A 26262-nucleotide genomic window follows, 5' to 3' on the forward strand; every position below is an offset into this window, starting at 1 on the left:
GTACAGCCTAAATGTTGGAGGTGTGGTTCTCTCAACGCTACATATTATCATATATGGTGGACCTGCCGAAAGGTTAAGGCATTTTGGATAAAAATATGGTGGGTCATGCAGAATGTTTTTAAAAGAAGGATAAAGTTTATTCCTCAGTTATTTTTACTAGGTATATGTACTGACTTTACAGTGGTAGAGACCAATTTGATTCTGCACCTGATAACTGCAGCAAGACTGTTGGTGGCGCAATATTGGAAGAAGGAAGACTTGCCTACAATCCAAGAATGGACATTGAAAGTAACAAACTTAGCCGAAATGGCTAAAATATCGGCATATCTCAAAGATCATTCAAATGAGATATATAAACGAGACTGGAAAAAATGGATTGACTATATACAAAATAAATACGGGACTAAGAAATTCCAGTTAGCCTATGCTTAAGATCAGAAATGATTTAAACTGTTAAAAGTCAGTTCAGTAAGAAGAAGCTAAGGTCAATCTAGAATGTCATTAATTTCTTTATTTCTTTTTTCTCAATAGATTTTAGACTGTGTTAGTTAAAAATCCATACCGTGTACGGGTTCTGGGAAGTCGGGGGGGGGGAAGGAGGAGGGGGGGTGGGGGGGGTGGAGGGAGGGAGGGGTACACACAACAAAAAAAAATTGTACTTCAATGTCTTAATGATTGACAAATGATGACATATTTGTGTTTTTTTTTAAAGAAAAATAAAAAAGTTCTGTTTAAAAAAAAAAAAAGAAGCTCTGCCATTGTTGAAGGCATTAAGTAAGTAATCCAGTAAGCAAATATCTGTGAAATGAACTGGGGGGGGGGGGGATCATCTAGTACTTCATAAAGATTAGATTGCTAAATGAGATCTTGCAATCAAAATCTTTGAAGAGGCATACTTGCCTGTGAAAATATATAAGACATGTATTTTGCCTTACCTCTGGATTAACACCTTGATCTTTTTCAACAGTGTTTCCATGGAATCCTAGGTTTCCGCAGGATGTTTTTTTTAAAAAAACATTTTAAACTATGAAATCTATATTACACAAACATAGTTAGTGGGAATTTTTATTCATTGTAATTCGTCTGTTGGCCTGCCACTTTTGTTGTAAACGTAACACCTGGATTGTGTATGTCAGAAGTGAATTGTATTGTGAAGTTTTCTTATTTCTTGCTATTTATTTCAATAATTCATCCAAAATAAAAATGTAGAAAAAAGTTAATATAGACCAAATTAATAAATGGATTTCATTTTCATAATTGTCAAATGTTTGGTCACTGGAATGGTAAGTTTTATTTTTAAAAAGCCATTTTATGATTTTAGAAGTTTTCTAAGAACAGCGGGAACAAATGTTTTTTTAATGAAACATAATTTCTATATACATATACAAGAATGAACAGAACATCTCCACATGAACTTTATTCCACATTTTTCATTTTCTCTAGCATAGCCATTTTAAAAATGACAACACTACCTTTTCCGGTCAGCCCATGGTCCATAATTAAAGTCTGTTCCTTTGCCACAAACAATATCTAATCCCCAGCATGGTGGTAAATCTTGCAATTTGCTATCTTCATTACTTGTCTCTCCCTCATTGCTTTCATCAGTTTCTTCTGGTACAACACCTGTATTTTGGGAAACAGTTCCCTCTGTGATATATATTCAAATAACTCGTAACTTGAAGGCTTAATTAATGAATGGATCATAAATCCAAGTACATAAAGGACTAAAAGACATTTTACACCCTACTAAAATTAAAAACCAGAAATATAAAGATATTACCAAAAATTCTAACAAAATGTATTGAAATATTTTGTACTGACCTTGAATGGTAAGAAAATTAAGAGTTTAGTCAGTAAAACTAAGAATTTCCCAGACATCATGAAAATCAACATTTACTTAAATCCAGCTATGTTGGTTAGTATTTTCCAATTGTAAAAAAGCTGGCAAAAAGCACAGAAGAAAAAACCTAGATGCCTCATAGCTATATGAAATTTCACTCTTCTTGAAATCTAGATCTGTTACACAAAGAAATCTTACAATTAAACAGTCTTGAAATATGGACATGCACTCCAATTTTATACGTATTTTTGCTACTATTTTCATCAAGCAATTCCTGCCATTTTATATTACCAAATGCAAAACCTAATCTGATAATGGCATAATTATAAACATTTTAGAGAGGTTTTTTTAGGGGGGGGGAAACAGCCGATGGTTTGGGCTGATGAGCTAATTTACTTAAAGATCAGTTAGTAAACTAAGCAAAGTTTGAAATTTGCAGTTCACTCTCATAATCACTGTACAAGCAGCAACTCAAATAATCAGATGATTTAAAGTTAATTGTTCAATAATAAAAGGCCATTAGTAATAACTCTATAGCTTTTTAGGATAGAGTCAAACTGGGTACCAATCCATGACGAGGAACTAAGTCATTTTTTAAAGTTAAAAAGCAAGGCTAAATTGAATAAAAATGGGAAGAGGTACTCTCTGTAAAAGGGAAAGGTCAATTATTCTAGGAATCTTTCCAGTTCAAAACATTGGAAAAAAAACTAAGATCTTGAAAATTGTTATTATACTTAAATGAGAAGATTCACACTTACCTGGTTCATCCATATAGTAATAGATGTCAACATCATTTGACTGCATCACAACAAAACCTTCGCCCATTAATCTTGGAGGCCTGTTATAAAAAAGAAATAAAAAATGGGAAGGAAAAATGTAAACACTGCATTTATCAATGGGATTCTAGTCTATGGAAATTTACAATCCATATTCCCTAGCAAGCCTAAATTTCCCCGGGGCAGGGGGGCGGTGGTTTGGAACAACCATACTAACCCCATTGCTTATCTCGTTTCAGGAGCTAATCGTTGGTTAAGGGGAGGCAGCCTGTTAGCCTTGGGGTCATCTTTAAATTGGAATCTTCAGGGCTGCCACAGCAGTGGATGGGCAAGTTGTGGGAATGGGTGGGGGTTGTTGGAGACAGTGTGAGATGTATAGCCATAGCAACATTTTTCCCTTGGGAGTCAAAAACATTCAGTCTGCACCTGGAGTGGCGTGACTGGGAATCATCTACAGTTGGGACAGTGACCTGATTGGACCTTGTGATACCCATGTGGATGCAAGAGAAGGAACATTGACTTTACTTTGGGTGGGGAAAACCTGGAGCTTTCAGATTCGGGTTTTCCCAGATGTGCCAATATGATATATCTAATAAATTCAAACTTTGAGGTAAATGCCTGCCTTGGGAGTTTGGGTTGTGTTGGGGTATTACTTGGAACCCTGACAACTGCTACAAGACTTCTAATGAAAATTTCTGACTATTAAAAGTTAAGTTATAGCCTTTGTTTTTCTAGTTAACTCACTTAAGAAAACCTTTAAAAGGTTTTTCAAGCAATATAAAAAAATCTGCATTTTTCTCACGCTTGGACTCATCCAAAACATTGTTTAGTAACATATTGATAAACATATTAACATTTTCTAGTATTAGTATTAACTAATAGTAGTATTAGTATTAACTAAATTAATACTGAATTAAAAATATTTATTTTATTTGCTTCAAAATAAAGATTTTAATTGAATTATTTGAAAGCATACATTTTTAAACTTTAACATGATAAAATTATTGAAGTGTGGTAGAGAAAGTTTTTGTAGCCAAACTAAATTTTTAATTGAAAAATTTTCACAGTACAATTTAAAGTTTGATTTAATTTTTTTTTTAAAGTTCTATCCTGTCCTAAATTTCAGTCACTTATTAATAGGTTTCCTGTTAAAATAGAACTTAGATGCACTCTGAGAGTACATAGCACTATTCTTTTAAACAATATGCTCTGGTCATGATAATAAAGATTTGGCTGTAATTAATACTTATCCTCTGCAAAGGGATAATCCGGAAAGTGACCATGAAAAAAACAAAATCATGAGTTTTGCTAGGAGATCGAAAAGTTATGCCTAGTATATAGGAAAGCACTCAGTAAGGCAGGTCTCATTCTCCTACGTCATTTTATAGAGACACCCATGACACTTCCTTAGAATTGTAAATTACTAAGATTCCTTTATTCCCAAATGGTTAGATACCCCACTTCTATATTATACATTCTATAGTTTTAACTTATTATACTTACTCATCATTTTGAAGACCAACATATCTTGGACTTGGAACAAGCATAACTCTCACATTTTCCAGTTTTCCTTTTACAATGTGCATAAACTGATCCAGATGGCTTGAAGGTGGCTTTGTGGTATAAGTTAAGGAAGCATCATCAAAGTTAATGCATATAGTCTGAGGCAGATAATGATTTCCAAAGGCTAAGCGGCCCTAATTTAAAAGAAAGACAATCTCATGTTAGCTCTTAATTCTTTGGTAGCAAGACATTCTTTTTAAACAATTTTACTTATCATTTAAAATAAACCATATATATCACCTATTGAAATACATATGAAATGATATGCACATGCACACCCATATTTGAATCATGTCAACTAAATAAGGCTTCTAAGATCAAAATGAAATATTATAATGACTACTGAAGAAAGTGATCTTCAAAAAGCATAGAAAATCTAAAATACAGATGATCAGATTTTACTTACCGTGCTAACATTGACTTTAATTATGGGAATAAGAGATCTCCATGAAGATGAGGGGTCAGAAGAATCACTTTTTGCTTTGACACTGAAGGAAGAAAACAAATTAAGTTTAAGAATTCTGGGAGTTGAAGCCCACAAGACATAAAGGGGCCATAGTTCCCCACATCTGTCTTAGGCCAGTAATCCCCTGAACATGCTCTCACCTTCAACTGCTGTAATTAGGCTAAAATATGAGGTAAAACAAAACACTTGCAGGCAGTTCCAGTAATCTTTTAAGAACATTTTCAACTGTATTATGCAAAACCTTTCAAAGTAATGTCCCGCCTTTTTCTGAAATGCTATATTGCTACAATGTTTAATTAATTTTGGCTTCAATCAAGACAAGAAAGAAGAGAAAGCAGAAAGATTATTATTTCTATTCCACCTGGGAACATTCTCCAAATGATTTTCCAAGAATCAGAAAATCACCCTGAATAGCAATAGCAATAGCAGTTAGACTTATATACCGCTTCATAGGTTTACAGCGGTCTACAGAGTCAGCATATCGCCCCCACAATCTGGGTCCTCATTTTACCCACCTCGGAAGGATGGAAGGCTGAGTCAACCCTGAGCCAGTGAGATTTGAACCGCTGAACTGCAGATAACAGTCAGCTGAAGTGGCCTGCAGTACAGTACTCTACCCACTGCGCCATCTCGGCTCTATAACTGAAGAGTTCTATGGTACAGGAGCTGGACAGAAATTAGGTATCATCAATCCCAACACATTCAGAAGATATCTTCAGTCTACATGAGAGGTTTTTCAACAGCTTTGGCAAGATTGATTTGGTAATTTTATCTTCCTACAGCCCCCATTTCAGCATTTCCTAGATTTTAAGGGAGGAGTTTTCTTTGAAATATATTTATCAATATTAAATTGAGAGGGACAATTTATGTATGTCTGTTTTCTTTTTTTCTTTTTATGCACTTTTATTTTGGTGTAGTCTTGTTTTACTTTCCTTTGCTTTTGTATATATTTTTTCTTTTTTTGGAGTTTGTATTTTAATGTTTTAAATAAAATAAAATAGATTAAAAAATAGTTATCCAGCCAGCAGGTGGTATTTTATGGAAGGAAGAAACACAGCCAGGGCAATCAATCAATCTGTTTTGATGGTCCTATTTGGTATACATTAGGAGAGTCTCTTTTGCCAGCACCATACCTGTGTCAGGACAGAGACTAGTAGTAGGGGCAACACATTTTATACTGATATATTTTTTGCCAATTTGGACACTAGTGGACACACTAGTGGCTAGAAGAAAAAACTGATAAAATAAGGACACTCTCAATCATCATCATCATCCTAGCCATTATCTATCCACTGCAGGATGAAGGCCTCTTCTGCATGTTTCCAACCAATATGGTCTTAAGCTTTCCTTTGCCAATATTTGCTGATGTCGTTCCATCTTGTTTTAGGTCTCTTTTGTGGATGCTTTTTATCAAGTGGTATCAGTGGTGGGTTTCAAAAATTTTTAGAACCTCTTCTGTAGGTGTGGCCTGTTTTATGGGAGTGGCTCAGCAGTCATGTGACCGGGTGGGAGTGGCTTGGCGGTCATGTGTTTGTGTGTGAGGGGATGTTCTTTTCCAATTTTTAATTTTTTTATAATTTAATTACTTAAAACACACTCTAATATATTTAGATAGCAAATGTAAGAACACTTCAACCATACAGTAAACAAAGGACTAAAAATTGAAATATGGATTTGCAGAGAAATTTCTCTCTCTAGATATAAAGCTAAAGTCTTGTTTCAAAAACATCTACCACAAATTAATGTTCTTTTAAGGAGTGTTAAGAATTCCCTTGAATAGGAATTTTCACGGTAGATAGCTGGCTACATCAGACAACCAAAACAAATCCTTCCCACGATCAAGGTCATACATGGGTCAACCATTCATAGAATATAGCAAGCTCTCTTAAAGGCAGGAAGTGGTTGATATCTGGTTTCCCTGTCTACCATTTCTTAGGGAAAAATATATTTTCCTTTTTCTTTTCCTCAAGTAAAAGAGAAATCTGGAAGGATAAAATTCTTGTAAACATGCAATGGTTGATATACACCTGTAACAATATAATAGATAGCATAATGGAAAAAACTGTGAGAATTATTTTTTATAGAAATCAAACCTCTCATGACCTATTTATCTATCTAAATAGATATAATATTAATAAAATAATGTGCTTTAACTTATGGATAGTGGGAAGGAAATGGTAATCTTACTCTTCATGGCAATGTATGTCTATTATCAATCTAAATATATATTTGGTTATATCAAGTAGACAAATAAAAATAACCTCCTGCTAGTTCTCATATTCCTGGTGACATTGAGCCAACTGAATGATTTACAGCTTCTTTTGAAAAGAGTCTCAAGTCTCCTCTGAACTGGGCACCATCTTTTGTTTTCCATCTTTTGAAAATATTCCACTTATAGTGGGGAAAAAATGCAACAAAGAGAAGGGAAGGCCTTAACTCACATTGTGAAACTAAAAACAGAGAGAGACACACACACATAAATATTTTCTATACTTTATTGAAAGTGAATATTAAATTGAGTTGTAATATTTTTTAGAACTGTTTTCTTTTTAATTAAACATTAAAATGGTAGAGTGAACTCTAATTTAATTTTCATATTGATTGTTAGAAATCACCTTGAGTATTCTGACGAGGTAGGGCAGAGTATAAATAAAAATGAATAAATAATCCTGGCTCCTACCAGCTAAAAACATATTTTGGTATTGTTTAAGTGATGAAAAGGATGAATAGTTTTAAATAAATGAATAAATTACTTTTTTAAAAACTCACACACATAATATTTAGGCTCACCACTGAAATTGGGAATTAGAGTCTGGCTCCACGTCTCTTGATCTTCTTCCCCGCCTCGGTTCTGCGGGTGATAGGTGCTACTGAGGTGGCGCAGCGGTGGCGGCGGTGGCGGTGGGAGAATCGGGGCGCTGCCCGCTGAGCAATGCAACCCACAGCTAACCCAGGAGCAGTAGCTGCCACCGCTAGCCACCCAGCACCATCGCTCGCTACCACTCAGGCTGGAGGCTGGGTGGGCACGCAGAGGGGGCGTGGCAGCAACGATGGCAGCCGAGCAGGGGGAACGCTTTGGCGGGCACTGAGGGAAGGTAGGAATGAAGGAGGCTGCAGGCTCCTTTGCCCTCAGCAACGCTATCTCCTTTCGTTCTCTACTGCCAGAACAAATGAATGAGGCAGATGGAGAACGGAAGGAGATAGCATTGCTGAGGGCAAAGGAGCCTGCAGCCTCCTCCATTCACACATTTGGGCAATGGGGGGGCATTTTCTCGCACACCTTCAGAGAAAGAAAGAAGGCATGCGAGAAAGCCCCCTCCCCGCCTGAACGTTTGAATGAAGGAGGCTCCTTTGCCCTCGGCAATGCTATCTCCTTTCATTCTCTGCTGCCCGAATGAGTGAATGAGGCAGACGGAGAATGAAAGGAGATTGTGTCGGGCAGGGGGAGCGAGAAAGGGGGGCAGAGGGAGGGAGCGTTCCGGTTCTGTGCCACCGGACTAAGGGGTTCTAAAGTGTACGCTGAATTTCATGAATGGGTTCTAGCGTATTGGTTAGAACCGGCTGAAACCCACCCCTGAGTGGTATCCAGTCCACTTGCTATCAGTTCTTCTTGCTATGTGACCTAATCCCATTTGCCTTTCATTACAAATTAAAATGTATTGTTGTGCATAAAGATAAGAATTTCCATTTCTAATTCAATACAAAAGCTACAAGTGACACAAAGAACCATGGAAAGATAAATACTTGGCATCACAAAATAGAAAGGCCTGCACATGGATTACATAAGAAATGAAAATATACAATGCAATCAAAAGAGTAAAAAAACTGAAATGGAAATACTCCCAATAACTGGACATATTTTATTTAAAAGAGTGCATCTATTTACTATTTAGTTGTAGATAATGGGAGATACCATCTTAATATATAAATGCCTGAACTGTAAAGCATATTACTGAACAGGTCAAGTCTTTCTAAAAACCCAGTGCACTAATCAGTAGGTGCAAGCTAAATAATCACATGTTAAAATTAAGTGCAAAACACTTTCTGTACTGTATTCAAATGTCTGAAATATTAGATATTCCTCCGATATGGAGGAATTGTCATATAAAGGATTGAATGGCTAAAATGGTTAGTAGTCTAGTAAGGACAGATTTAATTTCTTAGAATCAAAGGAAAGAATCAGTTTTAAAGCTTTGTTGCTTTTTTAAAAAATTAACTGGTAAATTTTAATCAAAGTTTACTGATAAAGCAGTAAAGTTAGTGCTATATTCAAAAACTTATGTGAATGAACACAATCCATACCTGTCAAGATTTGTATGTGATTGCTCTTGCCCATTTTCTCGTGGTTTTTCATCCTTTGTTTTTGGAGGAATTATGGTTGGCTCTAAACCAAATAATTCCTGAAGTTGTGCATAAAGATAAGAGCGGTTGTAGACATGAAATTCAAAATCATTCACCATGATATATAATCTTGTTTCTGCTTTAGGATCTATGGAGTTAAACAAGATGTATATTTCATTTAGTCAACTCACAAACAAATGTAGAAACATTACATGCATATTATACATGCATATTATACACCAAATCATTAATTATATGCCGCATACACAAGAATGACCTTCTAAAATAATTAACCAACCAATATGCATGAATAATGTATCTAATTCAGTTTGTAAACAATCACATCATCATTTGTATTATAAGTCAACATTCATTATAACAATTATTTCATTTAGAATACTGGTTAGTAGCTTTTGTCTAGTTCCCAGCAAGTAAGATGAAAATAAATTATTAATTAAAAACAAGATAGGTTTTAGCTACGGCTGAAATTCTTACAAACACTCACAGAAGCAAACCAACAATGCATGCTGTTACTGTGTAGTCTAAATGACTTGTTTTAAATACCTTATTTTTTTTGCTCGGGAACATTAGACGCACCAGGCTTTTTGGGAGGAAGAGAAAACAAAAAAATCTGTCTCTACCTCCCAGCCCCAGCATGTGGCCATCAGGGCTACTCTCCGTTGCACCCACCACTGGTCTGGATCCCGGCTTCCATAGCTCTGCCAATCAGCGGGCTGGCTGACCAGAAACGGAGCTATTGCTGTCTCCTCTGTTTCTGCTGCCAGCGTTCCCCAGCTATCGCCACTCACCGCCACCACCACTGCCACCTATCGGCCTCCCAGAATACCACCAATCAACTGTTCTAGGTGGCGGGGGTTGCCGTTCACTGCGTGAATGGTGGTGGCGACAATCCCTGCCGCCTGGAAAAGCTGATTGGTGGTATTCCAGGAGAATGATGCAATCGCCAATAGCTGGTGGCTAGAGGAAGCGACAGTAACAGGCATCCCATGCAGAGGCCAAAAACAGGGCACGGAGAGGCCAAAAACAGGGCACGCAGGGACCAAAGGGTGGGGAGGCTTCAGCAATATTCAGTCCATAAGACAGACATTTCCAGAGGAGGAGCCAATGTCCCCACGGTACGGACGTGCGGTCTTGATGCTCTGAGACTGCAGCCGGTACTTTTGCCACTGGGGGGGGGGTCCAATCGGACCTAAAACGTCCCGAAGAGACGGTGAACAGGAAGAATATGTCTTGCTGATTTCGGGGATATCGCAAAATCCCTGAAAAAAGCAAAGAAAGGTCTTCAAGCTAGTGACAAAAGACAGCTTAGGCTGATGAAGTGAGGATGGATGGCTATGAAAGGGAAGGGAACAGAAAGAGAAAGTGTGATCATCTGGGGAATTCTTTCTGTTTTGGAAAAAAAACTGCCCAAAAGAATCTCATTTTTATGCTAAACTAAACCCTTAACCAGAAGAAGTCAGCAGCGGAATTGATCTTCATTGTTTTGTTTTGGTCAGTATGCTTTTCTTCTTGTAACTATTGAAATGCTTCTTGAACGGACCGGTTTTTCTTCTTCGGCTCCTTCCTGCCTTATTTTTCAACTCAAGGACTAAAATTTCCCTCTCTACTTTAACAAAAATTGTCTATTTGCTATTTAACTCCATTTAAGAACTTTGTCCCTCCTAAATCTGAGTCAACACAAGAAAGTGAAAAAAAATACTAGTTTTGCTACTCGGAAGCTTAATGTCTTCGTGCTTCAAAGCTCTGTAACTAAAAGTGATAAGAGTCAAGGCCATAAATTGTTTACCACAGCTGTCTCTTGAGAGCATTATCGGTACTGGGAGAAGGGGAAAAAACGGAACCTCTCTCTTGTGAAGATTAAAGCTACAGTGGCAGTAATTTACAATTTGGAACATGGAGGAAACTTTAACTTTGCAAAAGATTTGGGATGCAATTCAAGAGTTATTGGTAACTTGGAGAATTGACAAGAACATAGAGTTGGTAACTTGGAGAACTGACAAGAACTGACAGAAAATAATGAGGGAGGTGGAGTTCCAAAAACTGAAGAGAAAAAGGAACACAAAGATAAGAAAACTAATTATTTGATTTCTGAACTGAAAGTGGTTGAAAGCGAAAAAATGGGAGTTTGGAGGGGGGAATTCGATGGTCTGGAGCTTTACCCCAAATTTCAAGGCACAAAAGAAGAAAAAAGAAAAAAATGATGGTTTTAAAGAAAAAAATCTTATCAAAAACAGAATTGGCAATCCAACATAAATCAATTAAAGTAGCAAAAGGGTGCCGAGATTACCTGAGAGATCCAATAGACAATAAGGTGCGGAGAGATGTCCATAAAAACTTTACGAAGGAAATAAATAGAAAATTAACTGCACAAATGGCAAAAGAAATAAGACTATATGCCTTCTGGAAGGACACAGGTTGATATATGAAAATCGATAATAAAAAATAATAATAATACCTAAGTTTGATGATTAGTAAGTAGGAATTTAGTAACTCTTTAGATTGCTTGCTTAAATAAATAGTTGATAATGGTAACAATATTTCTATGTTGGCTGGAGGTGAGGAAGCTGGATATAAGTAATAAATGATTTCGTTACAAACATTAATGGTAATAATGTTTGATGAAATGATAAGAGTTATAGTTAATGTAATGTATAATATATGTACTGGCTTAATATAAGGAATTTGGATATAAATTGCAAACAATGATTCAGGGGGAAAAGGTTTAGAAATGTAAATAATTAATTCTTATTTTGAATATGTTATAAAGGTGTAATGTTATTGGATATATGAAAGTAGATAACAAAAAATTTAACTAAGTTTTATAATTAGTAAGTAGTAATTTAGTAACTTATAGATGGTTATGTTAAAAAATAATTGATAAGGGCAATAAGGTATACATATATGTTGGTTTGATGAGAAGAAAATAGATAAAACAGTAAAGGATTTTTTGTTAACCAATATTAATTATAACAATTAACAATGGAATGATAAGGATAAGGGGTACAGTTAATGATACATATATGTACCACCATAACAAAAGGAACGTGGACACAAATTGTAAACAGTGATTTGGGGGAAGAAAAGGGCTTAGAAATTTTGTCAACTAATTTTTGTTTAGAATATGTTATAAAGGTTTAAGGCTATTGGATGACTCTGTAATAAGTAATGAAATGCCATTAGGTGGTTGTGTTTTTTAACTATGGATTATTCTAGGCAAAAGGACATTAAAACAATTTCAGTTAAATGAGAACTATGATATGTTGAAAGTAAGACTCATCAAGAACTTTGATATTTGATATGAATGTAAGTAATGACTCTGGAAGAGATGCACAAAAGCTAATTGTAACCAATTGACACACTTTCTACAAGATGTAATGTAAGATGATTATTTTTGTGTGTGTGTTGTTTGTTTAGTAAAAATAAAAAAATGTTTTTTTAAAAAAAAGACAGACATTTCCACCCACTTTTGGGTGGGGGGAGTGTGGCTTATAGTGCAAAAAATACAGTATATGTTTGCTGACTAACACACTTTGGATTTTGCATAAAAAAGCAAGATGCTTCTCTCTGTCCCTTGTTTGTGTCTTTTTTATCCATTAACATGCCATTATCTTAAATGGCTAGGAGGGAAGAATAAAATGATTAGTTGATAGAAAAGATATTAGCAAACAAATAAAAGCAAATAAAGGCACCCGATGTCACGTTCATATGTATTTTGTATGCATTTTCACCTGTCATCTCTTATTTTCAAACCTATTACACCATCTGGAATAGGGCCACAGGCACATGACTGCGCCCACTTCATCACGGTACCAACACAGCCAAACCAAGGCAGGCAAGCAATCTTGGCCCAATTCATAGCATGGGACAAGTAACTGCATGTCCCAGCAGCAAATCCACGCACCAGAGGGTGGGCCATAGCCTTCTCATTGGATACAGTCCCGCCAGCTCAGCTTTCCAAAGTGGAAACTGAAAAGGTAGTGGAGCAAATGTGTTTTTTCCTGGCAAGAAGCAAAATAATATGACTCGCCGCGCTTTGTGTGCAGAGATCAGATCAGATTTGATCAGGGAAGTGACTGCAATCCCAAAATTATTCAGACTCTGAAGGTATCACTGCCCTGATATGATCACTGGGTGGGGGCAGAAAGTAGAAGAGTAGGAGATGCCTGATATTTCAGGTGGATTTCAGTTTCAGGTATATCCTTTCTCTCCCCCTCCCTCCAGTGATCACATCAGGGCAGAGATGTGTTCAGTGTCCTAAATAATTTGGAGGTTGCAATCACTGCCCTGATCAAGTCTGATCTCATTAATTCTGACAAGGAGAGATGGGAAGAATTGAGAATAATGTATTTATGGTCTGGACAATTGAAAAGAAGTAAATTGTAATTCTATTTAAAGCTGCAGTGAACTCTTTAAACATCTTTTATTATAGAGAAAAGCACTGTGTTTTATAACATAGTTAGAACTTAATCTTGTATGAGGAACTACTAGTTTTCATTTTTAAAAAAGAGATGATTTTGTTTGGTGTGGAGGGATATGTGGGGGTGGAGAGGAAAAGACGGAAAAGGAGAAGCACCCGATATTGAACCACACTGTCCTAATAAGATCAAAGAAAACATACTAACTAGGAGAATAGTCACATGACAGACCAGGATTATTGGTTTGGTATTGAAACATTTGTTACAAACATCTTTCTGGACATTTTCATATGCATAATGTCATTTCATCTACTTCTACCTGTGTAGGGCGGAGTGGAGGTTAATATTTTCCCCACTCTCTCCCTCTTTCTTTCTCTGTCTCTTTGAGAGAATCACTTTATTTAATGTTTTCATTTTATTTTTGCTGACTACAATTACAGAGAACACGCTCACTCAGTTAGAGAAGCTTTCAGGGTGTGGCTGACAGTTCTTTTTCCGAGAGGGTTCCTTCACATATATCATGCCTCTTCCTTGGGGGTTTTGTTATGCAAATCTGGCTGAAACTGATAATCTAAATTACTTCATTTCAGGTTCCTTTTCTTCTTTGTAACCTGACAGGAAAGTTGTATTTAATTTCACCACTACTTGTCACTCAGGTATTATGTAAATTTTTCTGGCATATTCTGCAGAACGCAGGAAGCCTGATCCTGAAACTGAAAACAAATTCCTGATTTCTGGAGGTGCTTGGAACGACTCCATTATTAGCCAATCTCTCCCTTTCAGAAGCACCATGCATCTCTGCCCGCCCACCCACTGCCTTGCCACAAATGTGCAGTATTCAACCAAGGGGCTCCCTACAACAGCTTGGAACCTCCGGAAGGCAACAGATTGCAGGGATCACCTGAATTGTTCCTTTAGTTTGCCTTCTCCATCCCATCCATCATGCCCATCCCAGTCCCCTACATGCAAAGTGCAGCAGATCATATTATTCTGTTTCTTGCCACGGGAAACAACACTTTTGCCCCCACTCCAAACCTTTTCAGTTTCCACTTCAGTAAGCTGAGCCAGCAGGACTGCGCTCAATGGGAAGGCAAAGACCTACCCTTATGCATGTGGATTGATTGCCGGAATGCGTGGCTACTTGTCCTGTGCTGTAAATTGGCCAGGGACAAATGTCCCTCAGCAAATTGCCTGGCATGAGGGTATGGGGGAGGAGTGCCAGCAGAGGGTCACCCATGCTGGGTTGGCTGTGGCAGGGTGTGTATGCAATGAAGTGGGTGCACCCATGTCCCTGTGGCTAATTGTCATAGACTCTACTCTGTCTTCTATACTGTTTCCCCGTCCATTTTATTAAAATACCAATTAAAATACCTATGTGATTAAGGTGGACACAATCTCATTATATACTCAAATCTTATTATATTTTGACATCTTATCATACAGGATTTTGACTATTTACTAAAACCAACGTAATTAATTTTATTTAATATGAAATTCCACAAATTCAGGGGCATAAATGTTGCTGTAATTTATATTTTATATGTTGTTCTTCAAGTTTTCAAGAATATTAATTATCAGCTTAAATGAAAAGGTCAGGAAGCACTGTTACATAGCATGTTTAAATTGTAAAAATTAATTGTTATACATTTAGAAAGTTAAAAAACTGTACATAATTATAAATAATAAAATAGCATATCAGTGATTCACATATTTTTAGCTTCATATAGTATGACCCAATTAAACATAATTTTGTTATAATTAACTCATTATTTTTCTTTAAAGACAACCTTATTACTTATCTACTCAAGAGACATGAACTCCTTTGATATTTCAATAAACTAGGTCTCTTAAACTACATACATTATATAACCAGCAGTTTTCTATGTATTCTATAATTATCCAGAAAGTAGTAGAAAATTTACTTTTTCCGTAAAACACATAAGGGTATTACTGCACACAAATCATTTTGAACATTTTTAGTTGACTACTTTTAGCAAATTATTTATTCATTTTCTAACTATACACAATGAAGAAAGATATCTTCAGAAAGACCATTGGCTTACCTGGAGAGTTCTTTTCTGTGCACCGCGGGAGAGTCCAAGCAATGGGTTATTTCAGTCTGGTTGCCATGGGACTGAGGAAACTTTTTTCCTGACCACGCCTCCTGGTGTGGCCACTCCCCAGAATTTTGAGATGGTCTGGAACCGTGAGGATGGAGCGGAAGCGCCCAAGAATAGTCAGTTCTTGTTGACACGAAGAGCACGAATCCCTGGACGGATCATCCAGGGTGGGTTGGACTCTCCCGCGGTGCACAGAAAAGGACCCTTCAGGTAAGCCAATGGTCTTTTTCCTGTGCACCGCTTGGAGAGTCCAAGCAATGGGACATTGCGGGCAGAAGCAGAGTTCTGGGATTCGGTCGTAGAAACAACCGCCTGGAGCACCCTCTTGCCAAAAGATGCCTCAGCTGAGGCAAACACGTCCAGTTTGTAATTCCTGACGAAGGGTGATGGTGAAGACCACGTGGCCGTCCTGCAGATATCGACTATCGAGGCCTGGGTGGCCCAGGCCGCTGAAGTGGCCGTGCTCCTTGTAGAGTGGGCGGTAATGCGCCGAGGCACCGCCTTAGACTGGTTCTAGTAGGCAGAAGCAATGCACACCCTTAGCCACCTGCCTACCATGGGAGACAAGACCTTCTTGCCCAAGGAGCCTGGCTGGAATGAAATGAAAAGGGCCTCTGACCTACAGAATCCGAGGTGCAGGCGATGTAGACTTTCAGAGCCCATCTAACGTCCACCTTGTGTCAGGTGTGCTCACTAGGATGTGATGGACATGGGCAAAAGTTAGGTAGGATGATTTCTTGTGCCCTGTGGAACCAAGTATTGACTTTTGGAATAAAAGCCGGGTCCAGTCGCAAAACAACCCTGTCGGGGTGGATGACACATAGGTCCTGACGGACGGACAAGGCCGCCAGTTCCGAAATACAACGGGTGGACGTTATGGCAATGAGGAAGGCTGTCTTAAGGGTAAGGTGGCGGAGAGACGCCATACGAAGAGACTCAAAAGGTGGAGAGGTGAGCCCCTGTAGAACCACTGACAGCTGCCAGGTGGGATAGCGGTGAACTGTGGGAGGACATAGGTTAGAGGCGCCCTTGAGGAAACAGCGCACCCTGGGAATCCTGCCGAGGGGCATGGTGGGATTGCCGGACCAGACGATGGACAGAGCCACCACTTGACGGAGGAGCTTGTTCGGGGCAAGACCCTTGTCAAGTCTCCCTTGTAGGAAATCCAAGACGCGGGACACAGGGGCCGTGACCGGGTCAAGGTGTAAGTCCTCACACCATTTGGCAAAGGTAGCCCAGGAAGAGTAATAAATCCTTGTTGTGGAAGGACATCTAGCCGCTTGAATGGTGCGCACCACCTCTTCCGACAACCCTTCGCCCCTTAGAAGGTCCCCAAGTGGCAGACGGCCAGCTGGAGCCACTGGGGTTCCAGATGGACGATGGCCCCCTGGCTGAGGGAGACCTGGTCCGAGGGAATCCGCCACGGAGGGGACAAGGTCGCTGAACCACGATCTCCGGGGCCAATGAGGAGCCACGAGGACCACCTCCGCCCCCTCCGCGATGACTTTGTTGAGAACCTGTGGAAGAAGGGGGAGAGGGGGGAAAGTGTATAGCAGGCCCTGGGGCCAGCTGCACCGGAGAGTGTCCGTCCCCTCTGCCCCTGGCGAGTGGAAGCATGACAAGAACAGCAGGAGCTGCGTGTTGTCCCTGGTGGCAAAGAGGTTGACTATCGGGGTGCCGAACCTGCAGGACAACTGGCAGAACAGAGCAGGGTCCAGCCGCCACTCCGCGGAGTGGCGGCTATGGTGGTCCTGCTTAACCAGTCCGCCTGGGTGTTGTCCACTCCCGAGATGTGGTTGGAGCGGAGGGACGCCAGATGACTTTCCACCCAGTGGCCCAGGGTCTCAGTTTCCCTCATCAGTTTCTTGGATCTGATGCCACCCTGGCAGTTGATGTGCGCCTTGGTGGCCATATTGTCTATCATCAATAGCACGTGATGATGGCGGATGGACTAGTGGAAGTGTCATATGGCCAACCTCGCAGCCCGCAGTTCCAGGTTGTCTCTGTTGGGGACCACTTGCCTTGAACCATGAAATGACCCATGTGTGACCCCCCAGCCGGCGAGGCTGGCGTCCGTGGTGATGAACAACCGGTCGGGCTCCTTGAAGAGATGGCCTTTGAGAAACACTGATGACTTCCACCATCGGAGGGATCTCTTCACCGAAGGGGGCACGTGTACCAGCATGGGTGAGTTGCCCCTGCTGGCTCTCTGGTGGGGCAGGAGGAGCCATTGTAATGCCCTGGAATGGAGTCGGGCCCAGGGAATGATCGAGGTGCATGAGATCATTTTCCCCAACAGCTGCGACAGAATGGTCACTGGAATCTGCCTCGCATGCATTACCTTGTGGGTCATGGACACCAGGCCCTCTAACCTGTCTTGGAAGAGGAACACCCTGCACAATGAGGTATCTATCACCGCCCCCAGGTGATTGAGTCTGGTGGTAGGAGTAAGGTGGCTTTTTTCCAGATTTAAGGAGAACCCATGACTCCTGAGGGTCCTCATAGTGCCCCCAAATTCCTGCAAGGACTGCTGCCTGGACGACCTGCGCCTGAGCTGGGCCGCTACCACCGCCAGGATTTTTGTGAAGGTCCTGGGTGTCGACGACAGGCCAAATGGGAAGGCCCTGTATTGGAAGTGTCGGATGACATAGAAGAAGCGCAGGAACCTCCTGTGCTGAGGACGGATGGGGATGTGGAGATAGGCCTCCTTTAGGTTGATAGAGCTGAGGAGGTCTCCCTGGCAGATCCCTGCCAGGATGGACTGGAGGGGCTGCATCTTGAACCTCCGATAGGCGATGTGCCTGTTGAGGTTATTGAGGTCCGAGATGGAACTCCACCACCACCCCGAGTTCTTTGGTACCAGGAAAAGGATGGCGTAGAACCCCCTCCTGGTCGGGGGGCACCTGCTCTATCTCATTTATCTCAGGAGATAAAGGATCTCCTGGTTCATGAGCTCCCTCTTGAGGGGACAGGAGGGAGTGGAGCACCGGATGAAATTCCGAGGTGGAGGGGACAGGAACTCTAGGGAGAGGCCCTCCCTGACAATCTGGAGGACCCAGGCGTCCTCCTTGGTCTTGACCCAAAGGGAGATAAACAAGTGGAGCCAACCCCCTATGGGCAATGTGTTCGGGCAGTCACTTGGACTTGCGGAAGGGCCGGTTAGAGGCCCCACCACAGTTGTACTTGCGGAAGCCAAACTGTTGCCTACCCCTGTCCTGAAAGGAGGGTCTGTCCTGTGCCCTATCCCCCGATTGGCCGGATGGTCTGTTGGGGGAAATGAAGGAGGAGGAGGTGAAGGGCTCTGAGAGACGAAAGGACTGCCTTCTGGGATAAGGAGCGGACTTACGGTCCTGCTTCTTGGTTAGCGACGGCAGAACCTTCCTCTTATCTTTCAACTCAATGAGGAAAGGATCCAGAACCTCCCCAAACAATTTGGACCTCTTAAAGGGGGCAGAAGCCAATTTCCATTTATTCTTCTGATCCGCCTGCCAATGGCGAAGCCAAATCAGGCGGCGGGATGTAACATTGGATGCCAGGGCCCTGGATTCGAATTTGGTGGCATTGAAGGATGCATCAACTGCGTACTGGGAAGCCACAATAATCTTGGATATGTCCTGGAGGAGGCGCACATCCCCCGCCGGGAGCTTGGTCAACAGCTCATGCAGCCAAATGACGGAGGCCCTATTGAAAAAGGATGCGGAAGAAGACGCCTTAATGGCCGCAAGGTGAGTCTTGTGGCAAGCCTTTTCCGCCTTCTTATCCTCCGCCTTAAGGCCCTCCAACACATCTGCGGGGAGGGAAGAATTGGAGGTAAGGGCCGCTATGGGAGGATCCACGGCTAGAAGGACCAGGATGTCCTCCAGGGCGGGTTCCATAGTGTACAGCTTCTTGTCCGTTCCGCTGGGAGAGGACAGCATGGCCGGTTGGGTCCACTGGCGTTGGATAAGATCTAAGAATAACCCAGGGACCGGCACCAGTTCTTGCTGAGGAGCAGGAACATCGAACATGGCTACATTAGGATTGACCGGAACTGAGTCAGTTGGGGTCTGTGCGGGCTTGGGTTTGATCCCAACCCTGGTAACAGCCTTAACCTTATGAAGTATAGATTTAAAAAGGCTGGGCTTGAAGAGCCCTGAAGGCAGGAGCATCGGGCGGGAGGTCCTCCAAGAGCTCCTGTCCTTCCTGGTCAGGATCCTCAAGGGCGGAGACCTCGCTGACCACAGAGGATTCTAATGAGGGGTGACGGACCTGCTTAGCAGGGGGATGAGCAGCCTGACTGGGCTGGGAGGAGCTGGGAGTAACTGAGGTCTGATCACGTTTCTGCATGCCGTCCGCAATGCCCTTGGCAATGGCACAGGCTACCACGGCCTGCATGCGGGCAGATAGTTCTGGCTCCTGGTTGGACTCAGGGTCCTGAACAATGGACCCCTCCAGGTGAGTAGGAACAGCCTTCGGGATGGGATCCTCAGGGATGGGGCCCTGCTCGTAAGCCCAAGACGGAGCTGGAGAAGCTGCTTCCACCAGCGACCTATCAGGGGACAGATCTTGAGACTCCACCTCTTCAGCCATCAAGGCCAGAGGATCTCCCCGTGGGAGGGGAAGGACAAAGGAGTCCCCAGAAGGATTGTACTCAGGGAGCTCCTTCGCAGCCTGGCGCCAGGCCTTCTCAAACTGCTTGTCAGGAGCCCGTTGGCGCCTTTCAGCGTCCTTGACCTCAGCAGTGGATGGGGCCCTAGGGGGATGTTTGCCCATGGTACCTGCACCGCCCTTGCCAGACCCACCGCCCCTAGTAGAGGGAAATCCAGACTGAGGAAAAATTCTGGGGAGTGGCCACACCAGGAGGCATGATCAGGAAAAGTTTCCTCAGTCCCAGGAACCCATTGCTTGGACTCTCCAAGCGGTGCACAGGAAAATGTAACATTTTCAACTTTAGAGATACAGCAAGATAAATAAATAATTTCACCCTTTCTAAAAAAGCACGGTGAAGAGCATTTATAACATAACAAATTAAGCCATCCAAATAATTAAGAATTATGACAGTGAAAATTTATCCTTGCTATTGACCTGATGTCTAATGAGCTAAAATGTAAGGAATCTAAGTAATCTCTCCTTTTCAAAGAATCAGTTTCAGAGCAATAAATTTCTTTCTTGATTATCACCTCTGCAGTTTTTTCCAACCAAATTTGAAATGTTTGAAGATATTAATTTTCCTGATGGGAATTCTAACTATCATAGCTTCATATTTAGAATACTTTAGCTTCAAAACATCTAATGAAATGATTTTAGCACAATAATCTTGCATTTCATTTGTAATATAGAACTATACTAACTAAAATTTTGCCCTTATCAATAGGCATTTTTTTAAAAATCTCTCCTGCAGTGTATATCAATAATAAAGAACTCTGCCTATTTAAAACCATGCCACCCTTTGGAAATCACTGCAAGCTAAAATAATGCAAGTGAACATAAAAGTACCTTCAAAAAGCATAGATTACAAATGATAATTCACAAATTGGGAAATAACGCAACCACAAATTCAGGGAAACATTAAATGAGAAAATGTCAATCACCTTTCTCTAATAGGCTTAAATTCCTACATTAGGCAGTTTCAAAATATTTGACTTTAAAATATATTTATATAACTTTTTCCCCATTTCATTACATACCTACAAATAATTACTTTCTTTTCAAATTACAAATAATAATTTGTCCTGTGGAATCATTTATTTATTACAATATCTAGCAATACATTTCTAAATGGCAGAAACTTACCATGTTGCTTCTGCTTTGGATTGTACATCTTCCACCAACGAAATATAATAAATCCATCTTGGATTCTAAAAAGTATTTACACAAATAAAGTATTTAAAACAGCTCTTAAAGTGTAGCTATATTCCATATGCAATTAATAAGAAATTGTTTCAAATAACACAAAGGTAAATTTATCATCCTGTTTTTGGAATCTGAAAAGATACCAAAGAGTTGAAATATATGCATTCAGAGCTTCTTTGCAATTTGTTCAAGGACATGAGCTTTTCAACCCAAATCTGCTCACAGAAAGATTTATCTTTATAACTTTCACTAAGGTAAGGAAGAAGGGAATTTCTATGCTGATTCTACACCTATCATGAATTCCTGGATTTATAGGCAGTCTTTGACAATTGAGCCCAACATTTCTGTTGCCAAGCAAAACATTTGTTAAATTAATTTTGCCCCATTTTATGATTTTTCTTGCCCTTTCTTGTTGTTAAGTGAACCTGGCTTTCCCATTGACTTCGCTTATAAGAAGGTCGCAAGAGATGATCACATCAATTTAACAGCCTATCGGATTTTACTTTCATAAAGTAATGTGAAATTATTGTTATCTCAAAGTCTCTTGCCTTTAACCACTCCAAACAGATTCTCTCAACTCTGATAGCTCATGGATATACTGAAAGTCAAGCCATTCGTGCTTATATTTCTATATCTTTAAAATTAGGTTTTTAACTCATTTAGACTTTTTTTTTATGTAAAAGCTAAAATATTCTTCATGTTGTGTGCCAGTTGCACCTTCTCCTGGATCAGGAGGCTCACAGGTCACTCATGTCATAATCACCTCCAGATTGCACTACTGTAATTGCATTACATGTGGTTGCCCTTGAGAGTATCTGGAAGTTTCAGCTGGTGCAGAATGCAGCAGTGCAGGCAAAAAAAATGTGCTTCTAGAAGAGCACATGTAACATTCGTTATCATCTTAAAACCATTCATGGCTTGGGATGGTTTATCGCAGGGACTGCCTCTTCCCAATTACAGCAGCCCATGCATTAGATGTGACAGAGAAGGCATGTAGCAGGTACCATTTGCCAGGGACATACATTTGGTTAGTTTCAGAATTGTGCCTTCTCTGCCATGGTGCTCACTCTAAGGATCATTCCCCCGCCTTGAAGTCAGGTTGTCCTTGCTATCATTTGATTAGTCCCTCAAGACCTGATCATGATGCTAAGCCTGGGATGGGGTGGTTTCAGGGAAATGGAAATACATGGCTCCACTGTGGTTAATTTTTAGATTTTTTATAATGTTTTTTGTTCTTAAATAATTATTTAAATTATTAAATTTAAATTTAAAAATTTAAATAGAACAATTCTATTGTTATAATAGTTATATTTTATATATTTCTGTTTTAGTAACTATTGTATGGAATCACTTTTGTGAAATTGATGGCAATATAAATGTCATTAACAAATAAATATGATTAATAAATATGGACAAAAGGATATGCATGGGTTAGACATCCCTGCTATCCCTGCTCTTGTGGTTCACTGCCATTCATAAGTATTGCAACAGATCTGCTAGATTATTGTGATTCAACTAGCAGGATAACAAATTTTACTACATAAGGAGAATCTTATTTTCTTAAATTTACAGAGATAATCCCTTTCAGAAATTTTTGCATAGTCACAAAATAAGTACCTAACTTTTTTTCTTTGAATTATTTTTCTTATTATACCAATGATGAAAATAAAAATGAAGATGTTATATTCTAAACCACATTAGGGCCTTTCTTTATCTATATGCAATGCTACAATGGAAATAAACTTATTAAAGCCATGGCTGTGAAATAGTATAAAAGTTAAGTACCTAATGGAGTAATCTTCTGTAATATAATAGATTTCACGAACCATGATTTTTCCAGACAGAACAGAGAATGAGAAGGATCCTGCAATAAAAAGGAAGTTTCTGTTAAATCGCAGAATACCAAGCAATCCTTTAAGTTCTCAAGATGTACTTCCCAACTTTTCAGAAGAATCCAATTAAAGCATCCTAGAAAATGAATATCTAGCTTCTGCACAAATGAAGGGCAACCTATCACAGTGATTAAGAGAAAGAGTGGGTCAACAGTTTAAAGGTTTAAAGATTTATCCTATCCAGTTGGGACCGACTCAAGCAGGCAGTCCTCATCTTCAATTCTTAGCCAAGACAGCCTGCATTGTCTGAGAGACACTTCCAGCATCACATGGCCAGCATGAAAATATGGAAACGCAGTAACCTTCCCACCAAAGCTGTCCCTATTTATCTACTCACATTTGAAACTGCTGGACTGACAGGAGCTGGGATGAGTAACTGGAGCTCACCCTGACACCCAGCACTCGGATCTTTAACCCAGGCTGTCACCTTTTCAGCTGGCAAGCTCAGTGTCTTAACTTCTGAGCTATTCTTAATCATATACCATTATCAATCTTAACCGCTTTTCTCAGTTCTCTTCCCCTTCCATAGTTTTTCTCAGATAATTTTGAATCTCTAAAGGCTGCACTTACTGTGCAAAGAGTTATGTGGGGGCTGATTTATTTTGTGTCATCCTGTTTGTCCTGAGCAATAAATATTATTCTTTACTGAAACACTGATACTGAACAGATTATAGAAGATCTAACAAGAAGAGTGTAATGGAAATATCCCATCTCAAGCAATAGAAAACAAAAATTAAAGGTTCAGTTCAATTAGTTCTAATATAATGGGTGGATATCCTCAAAGCCTAAGAAACTCAAATTCCAAGCTCAAGCATAAACTTTAACCTCTCTTTCAACAGTGCTTCTAAAAGGGGAGGAATGAGGGATCCCGTTTTGTATTTGCTGTATCTTCTTTCTTAAGGAAGGGAGAGCGGCCTCTTTCTCTTCTGGCTCACAAGGCAGTTAACAAAGCCAAAATTTGAATAAGAGATATAGGAAATACCATCTATCTAAGAACTAGCAGAAACTATGAAAGAATTAAAATATTTATTTTGTTTTACAGAAAATGATGATGTAGTGCTTTTATGTTCCCCTTTTGGTCCTATTTGAGAATAACAACCTTTAAATACCAATCAAACTTAAAACGATTCCTGGGTGGAAAGAAACTTCTCAAGGAAGGAAAACCTTTTTCCCAAACAAAATTAATACTTGACTCAAAGAACGCTCCCAAGGAAGATATTTTCCCACACTCATTTGTTCAGGAGTTAGCGAACATTTAGTGTTCAAATTACTGATCTTTAGATAAATCTATTCCATTTGCATTCCATAACTGCCATGATGTATTACCATGCATGGACATGCAACTGATTGAATTGATCCCTCTGACTCCATCAAGCAAAGGTTCCTAAGTTTTTTCTTTCCTACTGTATTATGCAAAACTGGTGAGGTCATATTCAGTATATATACTGCAATCACCTATTTTATTCCAAGGAGGAATCCCTCACTACATGTGCATTCATGAGGGGAAAAGTGGCAAAATTTCCAGGTCTTCTTAGTTTATCTAACTGGGGAGAGTGTTCTAAAGATAAAGTCCTTTCAGTGTGAAAGGCTAATTAAATTAAGAAATTCAAGCTTTTGTTATGTCTATCAATGTTTCAGAAATGGCCACCGTCCAGGCCTTCCGCACAGCCTTGAAGAACTGGCTCGCCCGTCAGGCCTGGGGACAAGGATAATTCCCCTCCCGAATGATGAATGTATGTTGTTTATTATTTTATTATATGTCTTATCTTAATGTCTGTATCTCCCCTTCCCCTATTTTATGTGAGCCGCCCTGAGTCCCCTCAGGGAAAAGGGCGGCCTACAAATATTAATAAATCTCTAAATCTCTAAAAATCTCTAAATGGTTAGGAGTCAAAGAAAAAGACAAAAAAGTGTGTCTTCAGCGGATATTTAGCCAATAATGCATATACACAGAGATCCAAGACAATAAAATCAAAGGATGGTTAAAAAAAAAACAACTTGAATAATTTTTCATAAAACAAAATTTAGGTTTCTAATTTGCAATAAACTTATACAAGCTTTTAGATGGTTCTAAATTTCTTAGATTTCCAGGAATTTAGCCTCATTTGCCAGGCTCTGAGTCAAACAGTAAAAACCTGCTCTGTTTCTTCCATTAAAATACAGATAAAATATAATAAAATCTTTACAGGAGAGAGGGAAAACAACCCAGTACTGGATGATTGCTTGGAGTTTATGTTTCTGGACTCTCATGGTCTTTTTTTTTTTTTTTTTGAAACTTAAATTTTGCAGCTAAATGAAGTTGAAGCTTAAGTCTTTTACCTCCGAATCTCTTTAAATGCGATATTCTCCCGATCCAATAAAACAGTATATATTGCATGTGCAGTGACTCAAGAAAAGTCTTCAGTGTAAAAAGCCTTGCTAAGAGTCCATGCATGACATGACTACACCCCACAGTGGATGAAACTAATATTTTGGTTCATATTTGACTTATATTCCCAAATTCACAATATATAGGATACAGGAGACATTTCACCTGTGCAACAGCAGTCCAGATATTAACCTCACCATTGCAATGTAATCTCAGCATGGGGTTAATCTTTTCATCACATTGATAATAAAATAATTGAACGTATTTGTTTTTCTCTTGCTGAAATCAATATGTAACATATTACATAAAATATGTAAAAATATGTAACACTGCTGACTTTTTATCAATATAATATTACGAATGTGATTCCGAATATACTGGTATTTCATATTTAAATCAAGATCACTTACCAATATGGATATAGCCATTTTTATGTAATCTGTTAAGGATCAATGTTAAAATGAAACCAATGTTTCGGGAATTGTAATAAGTTAGGTAAATAATCCAGGCACAGGACAAAATTGTAGCTGCAAAACAAATATTAATACATTTAGAGCAATGGAAATTATTTTTTCAAAAACACGGAAGTTATATATTTGTAACACAGAAACTCTTTGGAAATGAAAGA

The 26262-nt window shown here is 39.6% G+C and overlaps 1 protein-coding gene across 12 annotated transcripts in view; it reads right to left on the reverse strand.

The window, feature by feature from the left end:
• KIAA1109 (KIAA1109 ortholog) overlaps positions 1–26262 on the reverse strand; it is a 206367-nt gene that overhangs the window by 154751 nt on the left and 25354 nt on the right. For all 12 annotated transcript variants that reach the window (XM_032224446.1, XM_032224439.1, XM_032224444.1 and 9 more), the window contains exons 3-10: positions 26045–26161; positions 23160–23238; positions 21315–21379; positions 8948–9134; positions 4586–4667; positions 4120–4313; positions 2599–2678; positions 1473–1623 (exon numbers count right to left, since the gene is read on the reverse strand). In XM_032224446.1, coding sequence (XP_032080337.1) covers positions 1473–1623; positions 2599–2678; positions 4120–4313; positions 4586–4667; positions 8948–9134; positions 21315–21379; positions 23160–23238; positions 26045–26161 — 955 coding nt within the window. The remainder of the gene's footprint in view (positions 1–1472; positions 1624–2598; positions 2679–4119; positions 4314–4585; positions 4668–8947; positions 9135–21314; positions 21380–23159; positions 23239–26044; positions 26162–26262) is intronic.

This window comes from Thamnophis elegans, chromosome 9 (assembly GCF_009769535.1).
Source record: "Thamnophis elegans isolate rThaEle1 chromosome 9, rThaEle1.pri, whole genome shotgun sequence".
Taxonomy (NCBI): Eukaryota; Metazoa; Chordata; class Lepidosauria; order Squamata; family Colubridae; genus Thamnophis; species Thamnophis elegans.